This window comes from Engraulis encrasicolus, chromosome 18 (assembly GCF_034702125.1).
Source record: "Engraulis encrasicolus isolate BLACKSEA-1 chromosome 18, IST_EnEncr_1.0, whole genome shotgun sequence".
Taxonomy (NCBI): Eukaryota; Metazoa; Chordata; class Actinopteri; order Clupeiformes; family Engraulidae; genus Engraulis; species Engraulis encrasicolus.
In genome coordinates, this window is record NC_085874.1 from 38,197,058 (window position 1) to 38,223,964 (window position 26,907).

Consider the following 26,907-nt stretch of genomic DNA (forward strand, 5'->3'; position numbering starts at 1 on the left):
TCAGTTTTTCACCTCCTCACCATCTTATCAAAAAATATACATCTCTAAAGAAGAAGCGACACCTCTCTCTCGGTGAGGTCACAACAGCACAGTTTAACAAGCAATCAGCAGAGTAGGCCTACATGGTGGAGGAAATCATCGAGAGGCATGGATTTCTTTCCACTGAGTCATTCCGTTTGAATGACACATTTAGATTTCACAATGGAGCCCTGGGTGCTATCTATGCATTTAAAAATGCTGAATGGTGGCCCTACCGTGGCACTAACAGTAGGCTACTCGCCTTCTATGGGATTGACCCGGGTTCAATTCCGGACCGGGTCCTTTGCCGACCCTTCCCTGTCTCTCTCCCCACTCACTTCCTGTCCAACTCTTCACTGCACTATCGCAATAAAGGCCAAAAATGCCCCCAAAAATACATATTTAAAAAATGCTGTAAGGTTATCAGAATGGGCAGAGTATCACATCTGCTACGTTTACATGAGACATTTAATTCAGAATTAACTCACTTTAATTCTGAATAAAGCTTATTTCTGCGTTGAAAACAAGATGTAAACAATTTGGAATTAAATGAAAAATGAAAGTAAATTCAAGAGAACTATTTAATTCTGAGTTATTAATTCAGACCGTCATGTAAACGTAGCAAATATAAAATAAAATAAAATAAAATAAAATAAATAAATAAAATAAAATAAAAAATAAAATAAAAAATTAACTCACTTTAATTCTGAATAAAGCTTATTTCTGCGTTGAAAACAAGATGTAAACAATTTGGAATTAAATGAAAAATGAAAGTAAATTCAAGAGAACTATTTAATTCTGAGTTATTAATTCAGACCGTCATGTAAACGTAGCAAATATAAAGTTAAACACTAAAGTCATTTAAAGCATTATGCGAAGGTCAGGACGACATATTGATTAAAATCAATGGCTGCAATCAATGGCTGCCACTGCCTTAAACAAAATCACTGAGCTTTGTATTCTTGTAGGGCTGGTAAATATATAAACTGAATTAGCATTCTTAGCCTCCCTCATCCTCATTCTCTTCCCTCATACGTACATAACACCACTCAAGCATGGAAGTGGAAGGAGGCCCTTTGATGCCGCCGTTCAATGAAAAAAAAAATGTTTTTAGTCAACTCATCGTCCTCTTCCTCATCAAAAGCATTTCTGTCATCATCATCATCATTATCTTCCTCCTCTTCCTCATCATCATCCTTATCATGACCATAATCATGGCCCTCATGATCACAGTCATCCTCTTCTTCCTGTTCCACTTCTTCATCATCACCCTCTTCATCACCCTCGTCCTCCTCATCCTCACCACTGCCATCATCATCATCACACTGGTCATCTTCCTTCTCTTCATCATCACAGTCATCCTCTTCCTCATACTAATCATCATTATTTTCCTCCTCCTCATCATCACCATTCTCCTCCTCATCATCATCCTCCTCTTCCTCATCATCTTCCTCCTCCTCTTGCTGCTTTCCTTTCTCACCCTCCTCTTCCTTATCATCTTCCTCCTCATCACCATTCTCCTCCTCTTCCTTATCATCTTCCTCATCATCATCATCACCATCCTCCTCTTACTCATATTCATTAGCATCATTATCATCATAATGGCCACAGTCATCACCATCGTCCTCCACATCATCATCCTCCTCTTCCTCCTACCCCTCCACTACCTCATCATCATCATCCTCTTCCTCCTACCCCTCCAGTACCTCATCATCATCCTCATCCTCATCATCCTCTTCCTCCTACCCCTCCACTACCTCATCATCATCATCATCATCATCATCATCATCATCATCATCATCATCATCCTACCCCTCCACTACCTCATCATAATTATCCTCATCATTACAATCCTCATACTCATCCTCACCCTCGTCCTCCTCCTCTTCCTCCTCCTCTTCACAATCACCATCATCATCATGACATCACCCTCATTGTCCTCCTCTTCCTCACCATCATAATCATTATTATTGTCTTTGTCCTCATCATCCTCCTCCTCCACCACCATTGTCATCATCATCCTCATCATGACCATCATCGTCATGAAAATCACCACCCCTCATCATCATTTCTTCTTTTCTTCTTTTTTTGTCCTCCTCCTCAACATCAGTCTTTAGCCTGCTGCATGCCCTATGCTCCACCCTCCCCTGGTATATCATAACCTTCGATGAGTTTGAGGTGGATGACAGTGAGTATATCAGGGGCATTGATAGTAGGCTAAATGGCGAGCAAAAAAAATAAATAAAACAAATTTGTTCTCAAGTGTTGGAAACATGAACTCTCAGATTCCTTCAGTAAGTTTTGACATACTTGGTTTATTTTTCGTCTACAAGTTTGGGGCCAGATTTAACAATCTGGCTGGCCGCAAAGGGGACAGTTGTCCCGGGCCCAGGAACAGAGGGGGCCCAGAATTGGGTTCTCATTACATTGTGTATTGGGTGGGGGGCCCTTTCAGATGACTTTGTCCTGGGCCCAGCCAAAGCAGTCAGCGGCCATGGTGACAGCACTCCACAGCACTCAGTGCTCACAACGAAATTGCATTTGTACCTCACCCGTGCAAGGAGGCAGCCCCCAAATAGTGCATTGCTAAACTTGCAGAGAGAGAGAGAGAGAGAGAGAGAGAGAGAGAGAGAGAGAGAGAGGGTGTGTGTGTGTTTGCGCGCGCGCGTGTGTGTTCACTGTGCTTGGTGATGACAATTCCGCCTCAGTTCAACTTATTTTATTGATCTACTCATTTATCCTGTCAATCAGGGGGAGACACGCTGGGAAAGCAGCCTCTTTTGGCACACCCATTTTATTGATCTGTCAAACCAAAACACAATCCTTAAAGAAATGAAAGCGAGGGGGAGTGTCTGTATTTGGTAACGAGGGTGTCAGTCGAAAATCAAATGCTGAGCTTTTCCACAACATCTGGCTATGAAGACAAGGGAATAGCCAACATGTGACGAGTAAGTAAAACCTTATTTCATGAATCGATTTAACAAAGCTTGATTCGACGGCGATGTAGTCGGGGTTTCTCCAGTTTTACGAACGGGTAGCCTAATTGCTTGATGTAGCCCTAAAACATTGAAGGCTGATCGGGTTTCAGTCATTCTTCGAGGATGAGTCCGTTGTCTAATATGCCTATTCTATTGTCTTCGTAAAGCAAAGAGGGTGAATCGTACTCCTTCATGACACCACCGTATTTTTCATCAACATCTGCAATAAGCAGCAGCGGCATGCATTTTAGAATGTCACCAATTTACGTGCACGCGCTGTGCATAGGCTACCATGTGTAATGGTAAACGGATGTGTTTGAGCCATATCTTAATTAATAGATGACATTGACATTTGGTCCAGGAAGAACCTTAATATACTCTTAATATTCTCCAGTGTAACTTACCTGTCTTCCATGTCTGGAATAGGTGTGCGTAAACATGATAGTAGTTTCCGTTCAGTAGCCCATTGGCTACGCTGAAGATAAACACAAGGACATAGGCTACAACCTTGTCATGGCAGGACAGGATAACATGTAGGCCTATTAGAAAAACGGTAGGCTACGATATTTGTTTCTCATTAAAAGAAAAACACCAAACCTATTTGTGTTGAAAGAAAGGACCACGGAAATATCAAAGAGAACATCACAGTCATCGCTGCTGGTTTGATGAACAATTTTGTTCACCGCTTCTGTCTGATGTTCAATTAGGCTTGTTTTATTTTTTAAAAGGGTGGCACTTCGGCACCCCTTATATCACCCGTCTTTCAACTATTTATAATATTGAACATGTGATTAATTATAAGCCTATTTGTCAACTGAGAGTAAGCCTACAACTGTTCGCGGTGTGTTATTCCAAAATATTTAGCCTAATCATTAAGATTCAAGTTTATATTATTGCAGCCATCCTGATTCATGTGCTGCCCAGTAACGTGCGGTCAACTTTATGGCTGTTGAGGCACTGACTTTTCCAATATCAGATTTTCAAATATATAATACTACAGCAACAGTATAAGTACATTTTAGTAAATTTACCAAATAGGCCTACTGATAAGTTTCATACGTATGTCATAGCTTTCTTAACATAAGGTAGGCCTACAAAATAAAACATGCTGCATTTCCGTAGAGAAAATGTTATTAGATCTCTCACTCTCTCTCTCTCACACACACACACACACACACACACACCCACACACACACACACACACACACACACACACACACACACACAGGATTCAAACAGTGGTCTCACATAAACCACACAGCAGCAATGTGGACAAACAAAAGCATCACGGCAGAGAGAGCTGGATAGCAGAGCAGAGGAGAGGAGAGTAGTGGAGTGGAGAGGAGAGGAGAGGAGAGGAGAGGAGAGTAGTGGAGAGGAGAGGAGAGGAGAGGAGAGGAGAGGAGAGGAGAGGAGAGAGGAGGAGAGGGGAGAGGAGAGGAGAGGAGAGGAGATGGGAAAAGAGAGGAGAGGAGAGGAGAAGAGAGGAGAGGAGAGGAGAGGAGAAGAGAGGAGAAGAGAGAAGAGGAGAGGAGAGGAGAGGAGATGGGAAAAGAGAGGAGAGGAGAGGAGAGGAGAGGAGAGGAGAGGAGAGGAGAGGAGATGGGAAAAGAGAGGAGAAGAGAGGAGAAGAGAGGAGAGGAGAGGAGAGGAGATGGGAAAAGAGAGGAGAGGATAGGAGAGGAGAGGAGAGGAAAGGGAAGGAGAGGAGAGGAGAGGAGAGGAGAGGAGAGAGGAGGAGAGGGGAGAGGAGAGGAGAGGAGAGGAGAGGAGAGGAGAGGAGATGGGAAAAGAGAGGAGAGGAGAGGAGAGGAGAGGAGAGGAGATGGGAAAAGAGAGGAGAGGAGAGGAGAGGAGAGGAAAGGAAAGGAAAGGGAAGGAAAGGAGAGGAGAGGAGAGGAGAGGAGGAGGGGAGAGTAGTGAAGAGTGTAGCTCCTTCACAGCCCACTGCTCTCACACACACAGGATTCAAACAGTGGTCTCACATAAACCACATCAGGGCGGATGCTCAATGAAAGACACACACACACACACACACAGGATTCAAAACATGGTGTCATATAGGCTAGACCGCTGAGCACCACGGCGAACAAACTGGTGTGATAGCGTTTGTGATAAGCACCGGATTCTCGTGCAAATGTAGGCCTACATCTACGTGTACGAGGCTACGGCAAATGATGTGGGACAAAGGTGTGGCAGGAAGCGAATGTCAACATTTAAACAGAGATTACTACACAAGCTTCGATATGGTCACCAAATATTTTGGGACTGTCATTTATGTTATGCCTACACTTTGGAATTAGATCAGAGTCTTGTAGTTAAGCTACACGGGTATATTTGATTTACCTCAACGCCCTGTATTAGGCTACTCAACTTTACAAACAGTTACAGGGCACATGAGAATCCTGTTCAGATCACAAAAGCTACCACCACACCAGAGAGAATCACGGCGGATTCTTTATCTCCCCACGGGTCTCACAAACACAGGCTTCACACACATAGGAAACACTGATCTTACCTTTAACTGGTACATCAGGTCCAGGCGCCGCTCTTTTCCTTCACTTTTGGCGTTGCGCTAACGTTACTTTAGCCGGCGCTGTTCATCCAAAGCCACATCTATTCGAGACGCCCCAAACGTCCAAAGCAATTTGGCATTGAATATGAATATGAGTAGCCGCGAGGATTTGTTTCGTGAGGCTCCTTAGTCCTTAGTAAATTGTTAAGTCGTGAAATCCCATGCGAATGTTCTTCCACACATTCTCGCCGGTTGCAAACAAGACACAGGGGAAACAAAAAAAATAGTTTCTGTTGTACCGCTCACTTTGAAATGATCGGGTAGTTGACCGGTCACCTGCAGCAAACCCTTCAGCTCTGTCGGTCCTCCATTCTTTATCACATACTTTCCCCTTGGAAATCCAACTTTGAGAATGGTCTTAGTTTCGTTATGAAATCCACTTGTAGCAGTCAAAGTGAACAAGCTAGCCAACAACACCGACTGACTGTATTGTGAACTTCAGATTCGCTATGACGTAACTGGCCAGCAAGACTCAATGCCAGAAGGAGTCTGCGGCCAGGCTACAGCTGGCCTCACCACTGTATATTTCAGTGGGCGTTCAGAGTAAAGAAATGATAATCACACGTAGAAAATAGTAAAAAAAATTATCAGGAAATGAGGGCACACCATACATACTTCTATTAAATGTATAAAAACGTTTAATACAATATTACCAGGTTGCATTCACAGAACGAGCAAAATGGCGCATGCGCTCAAGCCTGTTAACGAGGGATTGCGCAATCCGGGGGTGAGGCAAGTTCAGAGTTGCCCCAAATTCAGCGTATTCGGAGGAATTTGACATGAAATGGGCAAATATTACGATTTTGGCCACAAAAATGATTGAAAACGAGTGAAACAGTTTAAACACTGCTTAAATGGCAGTTATGGTGCAGATGCTCGAAAACAATAGCTGTTATTGTAACTATTATTCATATTTACTGCATCTCATCATAATCATCTGGGGCTGGTGAGGCCATGCCTCCCCTGCCGTATTGGAGTGCACGTGCCTGGTGCTGCCATATAACTCAACAACAATAGGCCTACAATACATAACAAGAAATGGCAACAAATACATTTTTCAATGCATTGGTTTGACAAGAATACAGCTAGCTTGGCCAATTTGTTCACAGTCAGCTGGCCTATCTCTGACGCGTTTTACACTGTGAACAAATTGGCCAAGCTAGCTGTATTAGTAGGTAACCAAGTGTTGGTGCATGATCAAGTAACTGAACTATGTCTAAAACGTGATGTACTGCATATCATGGAATACAAGGCTTACTTTACCTCTTCCCTGATGGTATGATTGTGAATAATTACTATTATTTACCTTGACATTTCATACTTTTTTCCTTTTTGTGTGTATGCCACTTTTGTTCTCAGGACACAACTTGTTGGATGTGCAGGCTTTATCCAGCAGTGTCAGGTTGTGTGTCCATTTCCAACCAATCAGCAATGACAGACTAACTTACTGTACATTGAGGACACATCTCCGTCTGGACGCCTGGAGGGATGTAGACTCAGCAAAAAGCACCCGAGAAAACCAGAGCCACACAAAGGAGAGAAGAACTGATCTCATACTGACCGTTGGCCTGCTGGAGTCATGCCAGATGTGTGAGTAAGCGACCAGGGTTGCCAGATGAGGTGGATGATTTCCAGCCCAAAAAATGCTCAAAACCCGCCTGAAAGCACCAAATCCCGCCCAATTCTATTAATTTCTATGGCCAAACATTTTCTATAAATTCCATTTTTTCCCCACAGACAGACATCCCAAGCAGCCCAATCTGACAACACTCTAAGCAACCTGCCTCACTACAGAGTAGGGGTGGTGGGTTGGGTAGACAGACACCACCTGCCAGCCACCCCACCCTAGCCAGGCTGTGCCCTCCTAGTGACGCAACACTTTCACCGTTGCAACTAGTCAGGTCAAGAGCAATGCAAGTACTTTCTGAACTGCCCAAAATACGGGAACTCCTCCCACTTTGTCGGTAAGCAAACAACCATAAGCAAACCAAGGGAGGCGGGTCAACCATGCTGTTTGGGAAATGTTAATTGTTATGCTCTTGGACCAAGACCAAGTCTCGATGAGATCTGACCGTTGATGATAATCAGGCTAACCCTACCCCACCCCATCCCTGAGGGCAATCCACCTACCTTGCTATACTTATCACACCACACAGTGGTGTGCAAAACCAGGGCCCAAGGAGGCTTGGTTCTGCATTGGGGACCCTCGCCCCCCTCCCCCTGCGCCAAGCCCAGAGAGGGCAATGGGTTGCGGAGGGAGCAGAACGGATGCACTGGAGCCTCGCAATCGCAACCTGGAGAGTTGGACCAAAGAAACTGAGTCCACTTGGCTGGCCAGCACGGACACTGATGTACCCCTCTCCTCTATTCAGAGCATCCCCTCGGAAAGCTCCTCCTCAGACATGGGGTTCATCTCGGACAAAACAGCTAATATTGGTGAGAGACCACACTGCTCTTTTGTGTGTGTGTGTGTGGGGGGGGGGGGGCGTTTGTTGTTTGTTCACCCATTTATTCACACAGGTGACAGTGAGAAAGACAGGAAATGAGTGGGGAGAGAGACACAGAGATATAGATAGAGAGAGATAGAGAGAAATGGCAAGGATCGTGTATCAGCCTCAGGCTAGAATCAAACCCTGAGCCCATAATGGTGAGCACACTTGCCCACTTACATATCAATATCAATAGTTAGAAGCTGAGGGTGTTAGTAGTCATGAGAAAGATTACATTTGTGAATGGGCACCAACTTCTAGAGATGCGCTGCGAAAATAAATGTCACACATGAACATCAAGAGTCCTAAGTTAGAGAAATACAAGGCAAGGGGGCTGAGAGTAGCCAACAGACTCCCATGGTGAACAAGCGCACCGCACGCAGTAGACTTGCAGTTGCCATGGTGATGACTGAAGCCACCCAGCATGGATGCTGTCCTGACTGTCACCGAGGAGAAAATGAGAACCAATCCTGATTGAACTGAAACACAATAGCTCCTACAGATTTTTGGCCCTATGCACTTCATTACATGTTCTTCAATAGGCTACATACTCCTCAATATACATATATGTGCTCCTTCACAAGGCTATATGCACTTCAATGAGTAGCCTACATAGCCTATAGGAGTGGTCTCCAATTATTTTTCTCCAAGGGCAAAATTATGTAGAGCAAGTGAGGCGGCGGGCCAAATCAATGAGAAACCAAACCAAAAACCAAACCAAAGGCCAAATCCAATGAGAAACAAGTTACTGTAGATGTCTGAACACAGAGCAGATTTTCGCTTTTCTGATTTCCCCTCTTGTCAGTGTCTGCTTTGAGATTGGTAGCAACAGTATGTAGCAATCACTGTACTCTCCAATAAAGAGTGACCATAATCATTAGGCATATCCCTTGTACGGTGGTTAGATTATGAATGTACCATGTCACTCAACAGCACTGTCATTATCCTGCTAAAGGAGACAAAAACGGCATAGTATTTTTTTTTTTTTAAAGAGTATAAAGAGCCAGCAAGGGCATCCTCCATTTCTTTTGTTACATACATTGTGTGTGCTGATTTAACAGGCAATTAAGTTATAGGCGCTCTTCCAGGCAATTATATAGGCATTCTTATATGTGCTGCTCTCTGGCGACTGCACCCTGTGTGGTGTTGACGAATTTCCCCTTTGGGACAATAAAGGCTACTATAGCTACTACTATTAGTTTGACATCTCCCTGGGCTTTGAGATGTGGAGCTGACAGCTTTTTAGATGAATCATTCTGTCTATTCATTTTTTCATTATTTTGTCACACAATTGTTTGAGTTGCTAGATGTTGAGACAGGATTTTAAGGGATGGAGCACAGACTCATTCACTGCCCAATGCTGGATTTTTTTTTTTTAAATGGCTGGAGCAATTCCTCATGTCTGATTGCAATAATCTTGGTTGTGGTTATGGACAAGGTATACCAAAAACACCTTAACCTCGTAATGCACACCATACCTCCAGTGGCACACTGTAATAGTCATTGGAAAGTTAACTACCATAGCATTACACTACACATTGGCAACCCAGGACCTTTAGTAATGCACTACGACTTGGTAATTCTGGTCATAGCAAATGTACGGTATACTGCTGTGTCTTAACAGCTTAAAGATCAACGGTAAACATTCTAGGCAACACATTGCTTTGCAAGTAGACTTGGAAGAATTACGTATACTGGCATTCATTCAAACGTAGTGTGGGCTGAAAAATTCACATTTCATCTGTCAAAACAGTGCATCTCCATCACACCAGATGCTAACAGGTTGTGGTCGGTGGCCTGTGAGTTGTTATTCCAATCTTCGAATATTTGTATGCTACTGCATTACAACAGTGTTATGACAACATAATGACACATAGTGAGAGAGCACAAATTGCACTACAACTGGGGTGATAATCTATAAACTGTGTTATATACTGAGCAAATTAAGGTAACTTTATCAGTGATTTTGGGCAACCTGGATTCAGAATTTACAATCCAGCGACTCGGATATTCCAAATGACCTGGTTTTACCTGTCCAAATAGACGATCACCTGGTTGTTGAATTCACAGGTAAAACCAGGCCATTTGGAATACTATGTGGCACTGGATTACAGCTTCTGCATCTATAGTCGGTTGCCCATCTCTTATACCTGGGCTCTACATCTAGTGTATAGTTGGTTGCCCATCTCTTATACAGCTCCAGGCCTTTTTATTAGAATACCATGAAAAAGTTGATTTATGTCCATAATTCCATCAATAATGTTAAACTGTCATGGATTGTAGATTCATGGCCCAGTTTTTTAACTATTCCAATCATTATTTTTTTTCTTTTTATATACGCTGGCCTTCCAGCTCAAAAAACCCATGAATTGGGGAATTCGCATTATTAGAATATTGTTATAAAATCACATTTTTCTTCATCAAAATTCGGGTCACATTAAATCAGTTGAAATTTGGTACTTTCTACATAACATGCAATGGTCAATACTTGGTTAGGACATTCTCTGTCTTCATAATGGCCATGATGCGTTTAACATTGAAGTCAATGGCAAAAACAGTGCATGGGAGTTATGGAAGCCCAGATATCCTTGATGCTTTGCTGTCAGCTGTTCTTGTTTGTTGACCTGGTGCCCCACACTTCCCTCTTCAATATACCCGAAGATTTCCATGCCACGTTTTGGTGTTAACTCACCAGTTTAATTCTAAATAACCAGAAATGAAACCCCATTGAAAATGAATGGGGTTTAATTTCTGTTGAGTTAGAATTAAACTGGTGAGTTAACACCAAAACGTGGCATGGAAATCTTCGGGTATATTGAAGAGGGAAGTGTGGGGCACCAGGTCAACAAACAAGAACAGCTGACAGCAAAGCATCAAGGATATCTGGGCTTCCATAACTCCCATGCACTGTTTTTGCCATTGACTTCAATGTTAAACGCATCATGGTCATTATGAAGACAGAGAATGTCCTAACCAAGTATTGACCATTGCATGTTATGTAGAAAGTACCAAATTTCAACTGATTTAATGTGACCCGAATTTTGATGAAGAAAAATGTGATTTTATAACAATATTCTAATAATGCGAATTCCCCAATTCATGGGTTTTTTGAGCTGGAAGGCCAACGTATATAAAAAGAAAAAAAATAATGATTGGAATAGTTAAAAAACTGGGCCATGAATCTACAATCCATGACAGTTTAACATTATTGATGGAATTATGGAAATAAATCAACTTTTTCATGGTATTCTAATAAAAAGGCCTGGAGCTGTACATAGGTTCTACATTTTTGTTTTTTCCTGACTGCGGGAAACTACTTGCACACAACTCAACCTCTGATTGGTGGAAACCGCTGTCGGTCAAAAAATTAACTCACGTTGTTGGCTGCCAGTGTCTTGCACCTCCTCACAACCGTGTTGATAAACGGAAAAAAACTCATCTATTCTTGTTTTCCCCCAGATTTATTCGATGACTGCCTCCCTGCCCCTGCCCAGGCATACCTGAAGGTGTGCTCCTCCATGTCTGAGGTGGCTCTGAGCCGCGGCGACCCCAAAGCAGAGGCCAAGCTGGGGGGTGGTGGTGGCACGATTCCCCCTCCCAATCCCCCTAGCCCTCAGGACCCCGCTGCCTCCCCTGGCACCACCACCGTTGAGAAGAGGAGCGTCTTACGAACAGAGGAAATAGTGAGTGCCAACAAAGGGGTATTTCTACACCTTCAGCGTTGCTTCTAGTCAGGCCAGGAGCAATACAAATATTGTTTCTGAGCTCCGGAAAAATCGGGAACTCCTCCCACTTTGTCGGAAACCAGTCAACCAGTAGCAAACCAAGGGAGGCGGGTCAACCATGCTGTTTGGGAAATGTTAAAGGGGTATGCCACTATTTTGGGGCTTAATACAGTTAAAATCGTTGGCCGGGGTTTATAAAGGTGATAAAGTGTCTTATTTTTTATGTTAAGCGTTGTCTTGCTTTAAGACAAGTTAAAAGAGGGAGTATGTAGCTAAGCTAGTGAAAGTCAATGGATCCGTGTAGCATAGCTTAGCGACATGCTCCCACTTTTAACTTGTCTTAAAGCAAGACAACGGCTTACATGAAAAATAAGACACTTAACCACCTTTATAAACCCTGGCCAACGATTTTAACTGTATTAAGCCCCAAAATAGTGGCATACCCCTTTAATTGTTATGCTCTTGGCCTAGTCTCGAAAAGATTTGAAAGTCGATGATAATCAGGCTAATTTCTACGGCTTCTGTTTTCTCATCTGGTGTATCGACAGGAGACGGACAGGAAATTTTAACTGGAGAGAAGACACCGGAGCAACGCACATGCTTCACAATTCTTTCCCTCTTTTAATCAAGTGCACAACATAGGGAATAGCGTCTCGATGGATGTAGGGCCTAGGCTACCATCTTCATCAGAGCCCGAAGGAATTGCATCTGTGTTGCTCAGGTGTCTTAAGAACAGAGGAAATAATGAGTGGCACAGCTTTTTTTACATTCTTTTTTTTTTTTAAGAAGAACTTTTCTTTTTTGAAGACTCTTTTGGGCGTTTGGCCTTCATTATGACAGGACAGTTGAAGAAGTGGACAGGAAATGGTTGGGAGAGAGAAATGGGGTAAGATCGGGAATGGCACCCAAGTCCCCTGTGGAGGCCTACTTAAATGTATGGCGCCTTTGCTGTTTGAGCCACGACCAAGTCCCCTTTACTTTCGTAACTTTTCTTTTCTTTGTTGCTTTAGGCCTCCAGTAAAACTTTAACCCCTTAATGCACGCCATACATCCAGTGGCATGCTGTAATAGTCACTGAAAAGTTGCCATAGTACTACAACACTATGACATAATAACACAGCGCTTTTAGTAATGCACTACGTCTCGGTCATTGCCATTCTGGTAACAGCAAATTTATAACGCCCCGTTTTAACGGGTTAAAGTAAACATTTAGGTTTTGGAAACCATAATTAATGTACGTTAGTGTAGTGTAGCTCAACTTCTACTTCAGAACTGAATACTGTATCTGTATGGTCAGCGCCGTCTCATACCACTGGCATAATTTTCGGATGCCATTTGATGAGGTGGCAATATATACAGTCCCAGGAAAAAGTTTGTACACCTTTTGAAATTTCTTACATTTCTGTCAAAATTGGTCATAAAGCATGGTCTGATCTTCCCGGAAATCACAAGAAGGAACAACCAGAGTCTGCTTTAACTAATTCAACCCAAACATTTACAAGTTTACATATTTTCATTGGCCATAAGATGTAAACATTCACAGGACAGAAATGCATAAGTAAGTACACCCTTGCATTCAATAGGTTTTAACCCTAAGTTTGTCACAATAACCTCAACCAGATGTTTCCTGTAGTTGCAGATCAGATTAACAAAACAATCTGGATGTATCTTGACTCCCTCTTCTTTAGAAAACTGCCCTTCTTCAGCAAGGTTTCTGGGATATCTGGAGTGAATAGCTTTCTTGACTTCATGCCATATCATCTCAAATGTTTTTTGTCAGAGCTTTGACTGGGCTATTCCAAAATGTGTATTTCATTGTTATGAAGCAATTCAAAAGTCAATTGCCTATAAAATATGGGTTGTTGTCCCATTTCAGCACCCATCCTCTTGTGTGCCTCAACTGTGTGACAGACTACCTCACATTTTTTCTGTAAAATATCTCAATAAACTTCTGAGTTCATTGTTCCACTGATAATAGCAAACTGACAAGGGCCTGAGGCACCAAGGTAGCCGCATATAATGATGCTCCCGCCACCATACTCAAATGTGGAGATGATGTTTTGGTGAAGGTGTGGTTCTCCAGTTCTCCTCCAAACATGACACTGTGTTCCCCTGAAAAATTCAACTTTGGTTTCAACGTTGGTCTACAGAATATTTAGCACTAATTTTATGAAGCATATACATGCTTTTTCGCAAACCTCAAAGGTGCAGCAATATTTTTTTGGACAGAAACCCCATTAATTTTAGATTGGCAGAATGAACCCCATTTTTAGTTATTCTTGGTTACATCTCCACCTCTGAGTATGGTGGCGGGAGCATCATTATATGCGGCTACCTTGCTGCCTCAGGCCTTTGAAAGTTTGCTATTATCAGTGGAGCAATGAACTCAAGTTTATTGTGATATTTTACAGAAAAAAACGTGAGGAAGTCTGTCACACAGTTGAAGCACATAAGAGGATGGGTGCTGAAATGTGACAACAATCCATACTTTAGAAGCAAATCGACATTAGAATGGCTTCATAACAATGAAATACACATTCTGGAATAGTCCAGTCAAAGCCCTGACTAAAAGCAATTGAGATTATATGGCATGAAGTCAATAAAGCTATGCACTCCAGACATCCCAGAAACCTTGCTGACGAGAAGCAGTTCTCTAAAGAAGAGGGAGACAAGATACATCTGATCTGCAACTACAGGACAAGTCTGGTTGAGGATATTGCAACTAACTGAGGGTTAAAACCTATTTAATGCAAGGGTGTACTTACTTATGCCTTGCTGTCCTGTGAATGTTATAGTTTTATGGCCAATAAAAATATGATAACATGTAAATGTTTGTGTGGAATTAGTTAAAGCAGACTCTGATTGTTCCTTCTTGAGATTTCCGGGAAGATATATATATATATATATATATATTAGGGGTGGGCATAGATTAATTTTTTTAATCTAGATTAATCTCACTGTAATTATGAAATTAATCTAGATTAATCTAGATTAATCTATATAAAAATGGCTCATTCAGAATAGGCACGCTAGCGAAATAATGCCGGAAAAAAAACCTTGGGGCTTCTTAAGAAAGATGGCACATTAGATCAGAGCTCATCTCTTTTTTCCAAAATGCATCTCATCTTGAAAAAATGGTCATGTTGATACTTGGTGATGAAACAAATCACTGCAATATTTGTAAAGTGTGTCAAATATGTTAGGAAGCATTTACAGTTATAAGATACTGAAATTTCAGAATGAACAGCGCTATAAGTTGTATAGGCGAATAGACCCTACAGATAAATCTATCAAACAATTAGGCTATTTAAACAAAATTACCTCAACAATTCAGCATTTCTAATGGGCAGAGAGAGAGAGAGAGAGAGAGAGAGAGAGAGAGAGAGAGAGAGAGAGAGAGAGAGAGAAAAAAAATCTGCCACTGACTGTTAAAAAGAGCAGCCGCTCCTTTAAGAGAGGGAGGAGCTCTGCGCACAGCAGCCCACAGCTCCAGGCTGGATTTCTAGAACCTACAGCACTGGCCTTTGGGGACCCAATAGTTGTTCTCAGAGTTAGAATTCTCGAGGAGTAACAACTTGAAATGAATTCAGTTTGCAAAAAAAAAAAAAAAACTCAAGCGCGGCAACCGCGAGGTTTATTATTACCGTCTGTTGTATCTCAATAGTCGCAAATGCGTGATCGCTACACAATTACACAAACATTCAGCGAGAGTAGATATTGACAGTTTCAGTTTGACAATCTTCAAAATGCATATCACACGGAATGTTTTGCAATTATGGCACAGGCAAGATTTCTGGAAGTTGTTCATGTGGTCCATGCAATGTTTATGTGTTCCATGCAATGCGTGAGGAAATGTAGGCTATGTCGGGCTGGTAGGCTACTCACACAATGTGTGCTTCACCTCAAACAATAACGTCTCTTTAGTCTACCATTTATGAAAAAACACTCAAACAACACCTACCACGGCAGAGTGATTAATGTTTTCAGCATGCAAACCCTGTTCATATTTAGGTCTGCTGATAGCAACAGGTGGAGAGGAGAAGCGACTGGAGCGCAGTCTGAAAGCGTCGGTCAATCAAGCGCTATGGTGACGTGCATACCCAAACTCCAAACCCATATTTTGAGTATAGATTAACGTGCGATATTTTCTTTATCGCGCGATAAGAGTCTCACATTGTCGCAGCACGTTAACGCCGATAACGGCCCACCACTAATATATATATATTATATAAGTTCAATTGAATATATATATATATATATATATATATATATAGTTGAGAACATGTTTCCCCTTCTTTTCACAGACAAAATGGCAGGACAACAAGATGTCTACCAAGCAGGTGACCATCACTGTGACCCAGAGCATCCGGCAGGTGGACAAGAGCGGGAAGATCAAGGAGAAGTCCCACACCACCTACGAGGTCATGACCCCTGTGGAAAGGCTCAAGGACGGCATGGCAAACTCCACAGTCAAATAAGTCCCAAACACAGCTAAGAAAGCACAATGCATCAATCTTTTTCCATGTTGGCTGTCTGAGGTTGATTCATGATGGACTGGATTAGGACTGGACTGGACTGGACAGAATCGTATGACAAATATCACATTCTTTTAAGAAAAAGTGCATTAACACACATGGTTGAATGCAGTGGATGTGAAGAAAAAGTTTTCAAAAAATGTATCGGTATTGATAACAATGATTGAAAGTCAGTCACTGTCGAAGAGGTTATGATTATTTTTTTTTTTTTGATGAATCCTAGTCCTTAGCCTGTTTGTACTTCGGTGGTGCAACCACAGGTAATGCCACTGCCATATAAGTTCAATTGAATTATCTGAAAAGCATATTCATCGTGTGTTTATTTATTTGTGTATTTATTTAAATGTATGTTATTCAATACAATTATGGTATTAGCTGTGCTTGCACCACCACTTTATCTTCTACTAAAAAATGCCAAAATGTAGCCAAGCAGGTCCCTAAATGAACTTTTTCCATGACCGGGCAAAATGGCTAGAATATGTTTATCCTACCAGCAAAACACATGCTTGTTAAGGGGCTAGTAAGCTGGTCTTCTCTACCAGCCAAACTGATTTTTCACTAGCATTTGGCCGGATCGCTGGTGTTAATTTAGAGCCCTGTATCAAAGACCAAAACAAAGCTAGCTTACGGATGAAAACCATGCTTAGTATTTTCTTTCATGTCTCTGTAAATTATCAAAGGGGATTCTGGCCTTGTTTCTTTTGGTTCTCTAAAGCACTGGTTCACTGTGGAAAGAGACAGTTCAAAGAGACGTTTCATTTTTAAGAGAAAGACTTTGTTGTCAGGTAGAAATTTAATGTTTTCTCCGCGCTCCTGCTCCTCAGAATCTGGTGCGTCAGGGGCAAGGGCTGAGTTCAATGGAGGAAAGATGATCACCGGATCATCTCAGATTAGCAAGATTATTTTCTGCTTCTATTTAACCCATTGATGTCTGAAGCACCTGCAAAAAACACCTGCTGAATGCCTAAGCCCTTGTTGGGAAAGTTGCCCTCAGTCTAAAAAACCTAAATATCTCAGCCTCTGATGCACATAAAAACATGGAATAACTTGCATTTCCAACCCTCATCTTGCATTAGAATGTGTTCATTCAGCTGAAATACCCACATTTTTATTTAAAAAAGCTAAAATCTCAAGAACCTGAATGCAGCGTATGTGTCTCAAGGCACCAAAGGTCAAACAACATATTTGAGTCATCAGGCTAAAATGGGTTAAAGCAGTGCCAAACTAATGTTTCAACATAACCTCAACGATGCTCTGGTGATCTTCTTTCCTCCCAAAGACTTTGTTGTTTCATCACCACTGTTGTTGGTTGAGTTTTACCTTGATGGCAGAGGTACTCTGAATGCTGCGAAAACTAACACAAATCTGTACATCTGTGAGACATTGAGAATCTTGATGTTTGAAGAACGACAATCAGTTGATGACAGTTGTGTACATAAGTGAGCCTTTAAATGCCTTTAGTCAAGAATGGGATGATTAGGTTGACCAGGGATGATTAGGTTGACCAGGTTAAAAAAAATGTGTACGTCCCTAACAATGAAGCACATTATAGTCTCTGAAATAGTATTTTTTTTTATCACAACATGTGTCTTAGATGTTTAACTGAACAGATTAGCTGAAACTGATAGGTTCAAATGTTTGTTTTATAGATTTTATTATTAGTTATGTGCGTTGAATTACGGTACACCACTGTGTTTAAACTTCGCAAGAAGTGATTACTTTTAATTCCTTTGCCTCTTTGTGTTGTGTTTGCGGTGTGCCACCCAACATGGTAAACAGTGATTTGTCTGTATGTCTGTCTCAGTTTGTTTACCTGCACAAATGAACTGCAGTGTGCAGCACACTGAAGTGGCATACCTCGTAAACTTCATTTTCAGTGAAACGCTTTTATAAAACTGCATCAAAAAAAGCAACAATCTTGCCAGCTTCTGTGTTTGTTATGGTAGCACTATGGTATTTTATTTATTCTTTTTAACGGATCATACCAACCACACTCAATTAAAAAGTACCAAACATAAACAAAAAGGTCATGAATGCTATGAATGTCATGCCGTGATTGTTGAAGGGGTGTCTCTATTCGTAGGGGTTGCGTTTCAAACCCTACGCTTTACTGCTTCGTTTGAAGGGACGAGGGGCAAAGGGAAGGCGTATGGGTAGGAATTAGAAATGGGATTTGGTCACTGCATGGCTGAGGTGTCCTTCAGCAAGGCACCTAACCCCACACTGCTCCAGGACAGTAACCAATACACTGTACAAAATAACTCAGTCATTTAGGGAAAAAAATGTCAGCTAATTAATGGAGAAACTGTAGCAGTCCATATATGAACACATGGTGTATTTAGATCTCTGAGGTTGCAGTACAATGTATTCAATATGAGAGTTTATGAGAGTCAGTTCAGCAGTTCCAGCGCAGTAGAATCCATTATGGTAAGTTCAGCTCTGCAGCAATTACTTATGAGGGCCTGTGGTCAGACACACTGACAACTTTGGCTAGCTCTGGGCAGTCATCAGAAAAGTCTGTCCCTCCACCCAGTATACAATGTAATAACGAAGGCCTAATCCAGGACCCCCCCCCCTCTCTCTCTCTCTCCCTGGGCCCAGGACAACTGACCCCTTTGTATCCTCCTCACCACCCCCCACCCCCACCCCTTGACAATTAACTTATATTCAGGGGACATAGAGTCGATGGAGTCTGTTTTAAAGGTGGCTACCCTCAATATAGGCCTAAAGTTCAGGGGAAAATCCTGTTTTGTGTTCATAGAACGGCCCTCGGAGGACTTTTGCGGCCCTCGGATGAATTTGAAGTCGCCCCTTGAATGAAAAAGGTTCCCCACCCCTGATCTAGGGGCTTGTGGGCCCCAATCAACTGTCTGCCTGTGACAAGATGCACCTCTGACCGGCCCCACCCCTTGGCAGCTTTACTGCCTGTGGTCAACTTTGAAGTTGTTGTTGCAAGGTGTGAATCTTCCTCTCCTGGTCGTAGGCCATCTGCCCAGCCCTGAAGGATGGCTCCAGCCTCTCCATCCACTCTTGAATGCGGAATTCCGGGAAGAAGAATGTGATCTCTCTTTGTGCAGATTCTACAGAGTCTGTAAGTAGAGATACACAGGGTGGAAATATAGTGTTAACCCATTGATGCCTAAAGCACTTAAAAATGCCTGCTGAATGCCTAAGCCCTTGTTGGGGAAGTTGCCCTCAGCCTATAAAAACCTAAATATATCAGCCTCTGAAGCACATAAAAACATGACATAAGTTTGGCATTTAAACCCTAAGACACTCATCTTGCGTTAGAATGTGTTCAATCAGCTGTAACATACTTACATTTTTATTAAAAAAGCTAAAGTCTCAAGAGCCTGAATGCAGCGGATATGTCACTCCAGGCTAGCCTGGCTCTCATGCAGACCCTTTGTGCTTTGTGCATCTTCGTTAAACTTCGTGAGCTTGCATGAGGGTCGGCAAATCTTAGACGAGCCCGAACAGAATCAGATATTTCACAGCCTGTCCAATCAAAATCGTGGGGCGGGGTATATACATGTCACTGGTTGAAGTAGTATGATTTTAAAAAAGCCACGTGAATTCTCCAATGAGGTTCGACCTGTTTTGAACACACCTACAGTACGCTCCAGGCACCAAAGGTCAGACAACATATACAAGTCATCAGGCTAAAATGGGTTAATTCAACACTTAAAGAGTACTCCTGAGACCAAATACACTCTAGAAGGTGTTATGTTGAATTCACGCTACAACATGTACTGTGTAGGAGAGGGCCAGCTATTGCAAACCATAACAGCAGTTTGCACAAGTGTGGGAGAGAAAAGTCAGATTCTCTGACTCATAGTAGATGCAACTGCTACTCCTTCTGTGTGATTTGGTTAAGAGAAAAAAACAGTATGAATCACCTGCATGCTGACTACAAATCATGCAATGCATGTGTCTATCCTGCATGAACAAAGCACTCCTTGTACTTGACATGAGTCACCGTTAAACATTATGTATGTACATCCACAGCATGAATCAAATCCATTCCCAGTTTACCTACCAACAAAGGAAGAGGGAAAATAGCTGGACAACAACACACACGGTGAAAAACACATGTAATTTTCCCCTAACAGATTGAGTTCTCAAAAGGCATGAAACAAATGTGTTGAGTGTATACATTTTGTGCACTTTGCCAATTCCTCTCTGGTCTGAAGCTAGTCAAGACCGCAGCTGTCAGTAAAGGATGCCAACTTCAACGTTCTACGTGCACAAAGCATCTGTGAGGCATGGGTGTGCTCACACATAAATACTGCACTAAACAAGCAGTTTTCTACTGATGTTACCTCACAGATCAGAAGTAGAATTCGTCTCTCTTTCAAAAACATGGACAAGAAGGTTTATGTGAAATTGAAAGAAATGCCTTTCAACAATGTTGATGAACCATTGAAGAACCTTTGGAAATATTTTGATGTTGGCAAAACTGCTCAGTGCCGCATAATAGACTTTCATTCACTTACGGTCTTGTCTTCAAGCCATTGATGCCGAATGCTGCACAGCACAACATTGACCACAGCACCAGCTGCATGACGCCCCTTTAGGCTCATTAAATTATCTTCTGTCTTATTAAATATGTTTGAAGCTGAATGAACGTGTGATAATGCAAGATGAGGGCCCTTTCATGTTTTTCAGAGGCTGAGATATTTAGGATTTTATAGGTTGACTGACAGTGCCCCTCCCCAAAAATGGCTTAGGCATTCAAAGGGCATTGTTTGAATGTGTTTTAGGCATCGATGGGTCAACTGAGTCCGGACGTAGGTCATAGAGCCAAAGCTTGGCCATTAAAAAAGCGGGAACAAATGATTTAAGTGTGCAGACATTTTTTTTTCATAGGCATCAATGGGTTACAAGAGCACATCCCACCTGAGCCGTGAGTGGTGTTTCTGGTGTCTGTGAGTCCATACTGGGCTCGAATGGTGCTTGGAGAGGAGTATCGAGCCCGATACACTTTGGTTGGACCCATTAGTTCACGCCAGTAGCCAATGCCGTCCTCCCTGGCCAGTATGTACGCTCTCATTGGCCCACTGAAAATAACAATAAAAAAATGAGGTGAAGTTTTCCAAATCAGCCCCATTTCATAATGGTGATCTGCAGGACTTGCTGTTGATGTATATAATTAACTACAAAATACAGGAACTACAGAGTTGAAAACAGCAGAGCATAGAACATGGACAACAAAGACGAAGTGGCCATGGCTCCTTTTAAACAGAGAGCCTTACCAATGAGGCACCAGGCAGCAGCCTGAGGACAGGGTGCTATGGTAACCACATCACCTAGGGAGATGAATGAAGGATGCAGTTCGACATTTCCATGTTTTTTTTTTTTTTTTGCAGAGCTTCTTAATCTTTTTTCATAGACCCGCAACAACTCTCTTTATTCCTCAAGTAGACAACGTACTGTACATTAGGGGTCGACCGATACAGGTTTTTTAATGGCCGATGCGATACCGATTTTTTTTTTCCATCACTCTTGGCCGATACCCGATTTCCGATACCCGATATTTAGGGCCGATATGGGTTAAAAAAAAAAAAAAGGTAAAAAAATGACAAATATTCCAGGTCTCAAGTTAAAAATAAACATTCCTTTAACATTATCAAATTGAGGTAGAACTTGTAACATCCACTCTAACAATCAAGTAATGTCTAACAATCAAGTAATAAAAAAATGAAGTGTCTTGGTGCTTTTAAAAAACCCAGAATGACATAAAATAATAAATATTGCGTATCGGCCAAAACCACACGCATATCGGCCGATACCGATACACTTAAAATATGCAAATATCGGCCTGATACCGATACCGATATATATATCGGTCTATCCTTACTGTACATGTAAAGGATGCCAACTGGCAGAGATCGGCATAGAATGTTATTAAAACCTCCCTCCCTCCCGAAGCCTCATACAGTATCGGTAGCGTTGAGCTATTGGTCTGGATCTTTAGCTCAGCGGTATCGTACTGTGCCTCCCATGACCCAACTGGAGAATTGATAAGTACGTGTCGGGTTCAAACCCTGAGAGGTGAACTAGCGTAGAATCGCCTCTGTTACATACAGTACATAACACAAATTCTAATGAATCGCATTTGAGACATGAATGCAATTTCGTTGTGTGCAGCGTGCATTTGTGTGCTGTCATGGAATGCTATGTCAAAGACAATGGGAGTCGGAGTTGCCCAGGTGGGCTTTCACTTTTGCCTTCAATAAAAAGTGAGATAGTAAACCTGTAGAGTAGAGTAGAGTAGAGTATAATTTATTAATCTCAGGCGGAAATTACACTGTGTGCAGAATTATTACGCAAACAAGTTTTTTGACCATATCGTCCATTTTACGCATATTGTCAGCCACCACCCTTTATGGACATGAACATGTATTGTATTTAAGCATTCCAGGTCATTCATATTTGTATAATAAGAGATGGTGTGATCGGAGGAGCCCAATACCCTATATCAGGCCATAATTAATGTGCATAATTATTAGGCAACTTTGCTTTCCTATGGGAAAATAGGCCACAAAAGAGATCTAACAAACTCTGAAAAGACTATAAACAATGTTGAAGTCTTCCAGAGGGGTGTGGCTGTCTTGAAATATTGGTCACATCCATCTAATGCATCGTTACAAAGCCATCAGTGTCACATGACATGTGCCCACAAAGTCCTGCCAGACTGAGAAGAATTGAAGATGAAACTACCACAAAACTATTACCCTGCAGTGCTGTTATATTCCAGAACTGAAAGCTACATCGAGTGTCCACAGGAACATTGTATTCAGCACTCAGAGACATGGCCAAGGTAAAACAGGCTGAAAACTGAAGACCGCTCAACAAGAAACTTAAGTCAAGACTGGGTCAATAAATGTCTTTAGACCGTTTTTTCAATGGTTTTATGAACTAGTGAAAGTGACTGTTAATGGGCCAGATAGATGAGCCTATGGCTAGATCAGTAATGTGCACACTCAGATGAGTTCCTGAGTTCCACTCAAATGACAACAAAGTACTGCATAAAAACCATTGTCTTCTTAAAAGATGCTAATTTCTTCCTCTCAAAGATCCAAGCATGGGCTCATCCACCCTGTCTGTCAAGAGTCACTTTCCCAAGTCCATAATACCTTTGAAAACTCTTTCCCCAGGTGTTTTTGACCGAGTCTTGACTTAATTAACTTGTTAAATGGTTGTCTGGTGTCATCCCTTCTTACCTTGATCATGTATCTGAGTGCTCAATACCCTGTTCATCTGGACACTTGGTGTAGGTTTCTGTTCTGGAATATGATAGGATTGCTGGGTAATACTTTTTTGTAGTTTCACTTTAAATTCTTCTCAATGTTTGGCAGTGACATTTCTTATAAGACTGATAACATTGTAACGGTGCATTTGATAGTTCTGTGCAAACATGACCAACGTCTTGTCAATTTTAAGACAGCCACATCCCTCTAGAAGACTTCAAAATTGTTTATAGACTTTTCAGAGTTTGTTAGATCTATTTTGTGGCCTATTTTACCAGAAGAATACAAAGTTGCCTAATAATTATGCACACCTGATATAAGGTGTTGGGCACCTTCGACCACACCACCATCTTCTTATACAAATATGTATGGCCTGGAATGCTTATATCCAATAGGCTTTCATGTTCATATAGATTCCTGTTGGAAAATATGCATAAAAAAGACAATATGGTCAAAAAACATGTTTGCTTAATAATTCTGCACACAGTGTAAGGTGTCCAGTAGCATACATACACACATAGATACAGAGAACATAACACACTAGACATTACACACATCCTTACACATATTAACCATATAAAGCTGACACTTAAACAAGCAAATATAATAAAAGCAAAGCCTACCTCGACATGAACTCCACAAGCCTTTGATAGAAGAATCGCTCTGAAGACGAGAGAAAACGTAATCATCTGAAACAAAGTACATGACTGAGGTATCCTGAGCATGGTACCATCCCGCCGCACTGCTCCCTTGGGGCGCCATTGGGGGCTGCCCTCTTGCACGAGTGAGGCATAAATGCAATTTTGTTTCTTGTGTGCTGTGGTGTGCTGTGTCACAATGACAATGGGAGTTGGAGTTCACCAATTGGGCTAAAAAAATTAGTACTTGCCTGAGATTTTTGAACTACAAGCTTCGAAACATTTATTTTGCTCTTTTCAAAGATGAATGTGCCATAAAACACTAGGTCCATGTCATAGCATACTGAATATACAGTATTTTCCTGTATCATGAAGGCATAGCCTACTTCTCTTCGGATTTTGCACAGTTGAGTTCTAGTTGTTTCAGAATGCACCATGAGTCATATGACAATTACGGTAATGTATAATAAGTAAATGAGACGAGTTATAATACAATATGTAGGTCTGAAGTAGATCCTACCTTTATGCTCTGCATAAAACTTCTCAGAATCTTGTCTTCGCCACACTAGGTCTCTCGACTTTACAATGATGAATTTGTGGTCCAATATTTTCTGATGGAGGGCCTGAAAATAGAAAAACACAAGGTAAATAAAGAATGGCTTTAGCCTAATTGTGATCTAAGCTAAAGCCATGATTCTCTCTTTCTTGAATTATTATTAGGTCTTCCAACATTGTGCAAAATGAGACAATATGCTACATTATTTGCTACACTCTTATAATACATTTGAATAGAATACATTTGAAAATACATGTAAAAGGCAGACCATGGGATGATGGCGCGCCAATATGTTAATTGCACTGGACAGTGGAAACAAAGACATGTCAGTGCAAACAGTGGAAACAAAGACATGTCATCCTTAGGGATCCTTTGATGCGTTCTCACCTCCACAATCAAAGGATGGGCCGCAGCATCTGGTTTGATTACCGCAAGGGTGAGCTGAAGAGCTTTGGCACATCGCAGAGGTCCTACCGAGCCCATGCTTCGTCCCTGTCTTTGCAATGTACGGTATTAATTGAGACACGATAGGAAATAGAACTAGAGTAGACTGAGTAAACACTCATCTTGTTCACATTTTAAGCAGACCATAGCCAATGCATGGAAGTGCTACTGAACATCGTCAGATCTACAAACTTTATTTCACGGAAAGGTCAGCATTAAATCAATGAATTGCATTGATAGCAGCAAAAGGTGATGGGCAGGAATGAGCTTACCAATTCAGCCGATTTCAGAAGTTACATTCAGATGGCGTTTGCGTTATTACGCAGAATTGTATGATAGACCTATGCAGATACTTCTTCTTTAAGCTAACCTGTGTACACACCGCTGACAAAGTGTAAGAAACTGTCATGTGTTATGTCATTAACTGTCATTTGAAGGCGTAAACAGACTCGTCGTATAGTGTATTTGTTAAGTCTAAATTTCTTAAAACATTAATGTAATAACCTGTTAAACGAACGTAACAGTTCAAATGAACAGTCAATTGTGGTCCGTCGATATTTAGTGTCCCCTTCAAAAACCACTACGACTTTAGTTCCATGTTTATTTTCTGCACGAATATAATGTGAAACGTAGGCCTACTTGCACATATAAATAGGCCTGCAGTTAGGACATCAGCACAATTTTCACCTTTTTCGTGTTACCACCCCAATGTATTGGAAATGAGACAAACAATGTGTATTATATTAACTGCAGACGTTCAGCTTTAAAGGGACACTGTGTGAGATTTTTAGTTGTTTATTTTCAGAATTCATGCTGCCCATTCACTAATGTTACCTTTTTCATGAATACTTACCACCACCATCAAATTCTAAGTATTCATTATGACTGAAAAAAATGCATTTTTCATACATGAAAAGGGGGATCTTCTCCATGGTCCGCCATTTTGAATTTAGCTGCAAAAATGACTGTACTTGGACCATACTAGAAAATATTTGTTTATTACTTTGTAAACTTTCATGTAAAGATCAAATTTGGCAATAGGCAGCCCAGTTTCAATGAGCAGCATAGTTGCAGTACCTTTTTTGACCATTTCCTGCACAGTGTCCCTTTAAAATGAGGTTGAGGCCTTGGCCCTACGCCTATCAGAACTGTAGGCCTAGGCCTACATCAGATTCTACTGTACCTCACAATTTCAAAGGGACCCTAAATTAATGGCAGACATCCCTAAATCGGCAGTCTCCCTAAATTGATAGTAGTGGATCAAATCTCCCTGAATGTTGACCGTGCGAGCAAAAGTATGCTTATGCGTGCAAGCGTGCAAGATTCACATCGAATGAAGCACGCTAGTAGGCCTATGCATCGCACATAGTAGGCCTACAAGTGATGGTTTTACTCAGCAGATCTGTTGTGATCAGAGTTAATTCATAATGCAGGACGTAAAATCGTCCAAGCATTCGTGTTATCAAATTGTTTTTCAGGGGGTTGCCTTCCCCGCTCCACAACACCTCCCTGAAATATTTTTTTGTATGTTGGGGTGTCTGAATTGGACAAATTTACAATTATAAATCAAAGTTTTAGTGGCAAATCCTTTCCATCTCATATCCATTGATGGGGTAGCCTATAGAGCCAAATGGGTTAAAAAAATGTCTGGTGCTCAAATATTTATGGGCCTACTTTAATTGTATTTACAATTTTT

At 41.5% G+C, this 26,907-nt stretch overlaps 2 protein-coding genes across 3 annotated transcripts; one reads left to right on the forward strand and one right to left on the reverse strand.

Annotated features, from left to right (window-relative positions):
• The first annotated feature begins 7,717 nt into the window (after positions 1 to 7,717).
• baalcb (BAALC binder of MAP3K1 and KLF4 b) lies at positions 7,718 to 16,486 on the forward strand. The gene is made up of 3 exons (XM_063222501.1): positions 7,718 to 8,007; positions 11,520 to 11,743; positions 16,090 to 16,486. The coding sequence occupies exons 1-3, from the start codon at positions 7,815 to 7,817 to the stop codon at positions 16,261 to 16,263; spliced, it is 591 nt and encodes a 196-aa protein (XP_063078571.1). The 5' UTR covers positions 7,718 to 7,814; the 3' UTR covers positions 16,264 to 16,486.
• A 2,152-nt stretch (positions 16,487 to 18,638) lies between these two features.
• On the reverse strand, positions 18,639 to 25,753 carry nme6 (NME/NM23 nucleoside diphosphate kinase 6). Of its 2 annotated transcripts, XM_063222503.1 has the most exons (7): positions 25,716 to 25,753; positions 25,484 to 25,595; positions 25,155 to 25,263; positions 24,732 to 24,834; positions 24,197 to 24,236; positions 21,220 to 21,380; positions 18,639 to 19,409 (listed from the first exon to the last, which is right to left on the reverse strand). In XM_063222503.1, the coding sequence occupies exons 3-7, from the start codon at positions 25,248 to 25,250 to the stop codon at positions 19,252 to 19,254; spliced, it is 558 nt and encodes a 185-aa protein (XP_063078573.1). In that variant the 5' UTR covers positions 25,251 to 25,263; positions 25,484 to 25,595; positions 25,716 to 25,753; the 3' UTR covers positions 18,639 to 19,251. The 2 variants fall into 2 exon arrangements, with proteins under 2 accessions (XP_063078573.1, XP_063078572.1); XM_063222502.1 differs by having other exon boundaries at positions 25,155 to 25,259; positions 25,484 to 25,746.
• Between the last annotated feature and the right edge of the window lie 1,154 nt (positions 25,754 to 26,907).

Excerpts from the sequence above, each read along its gene's own strand:
- nme6 (XM_063222503.1), bottom strand. The coding sequence starts at position 25,250 with ATGGGCTCGGTAGGACCTCTGCGATGTGCCAAAGCTCTTCAGCTCACC. Across the intron at positions 24,237-24,731 it reads GTTTTATGCAGAGCATAAAG|AGCGATTCTTCTATCAAAGG; the intron begins GTAGGATCTACT and ends TCTCGTCTTCAG. Across the intron at positions 19,410-21,219 it reads AAACACCACTCACGGCTCAG|ACTCTGTAGAATCTGCACAA; the intron begins GTGGGATGTGCT and ends CTCTACTTACAG.
- baalcb (XM_063222501.1), top strand. The coding sequence starts at position 7,815 with ATGGGTTGCGGAGGGAGCAGAACGGATGCACTGGAGCCTCGCAATCGC. Across the intron at positions 8,008-11,519 it reads GGACAAAACAGCTAATATTG|ATTTATTCGATGACTGCCTC; the intron begins GTGAGAGACCAC and ends GTTTTCCCCCAG. Across the intron at positions 11,744-16,089 it reads TCTTACGAACAGAGGAAATA|ACAAAATGGCAGGACAACAA; the intron begins GTGAGTGCCAAC and ends TTCTTTTCACAG.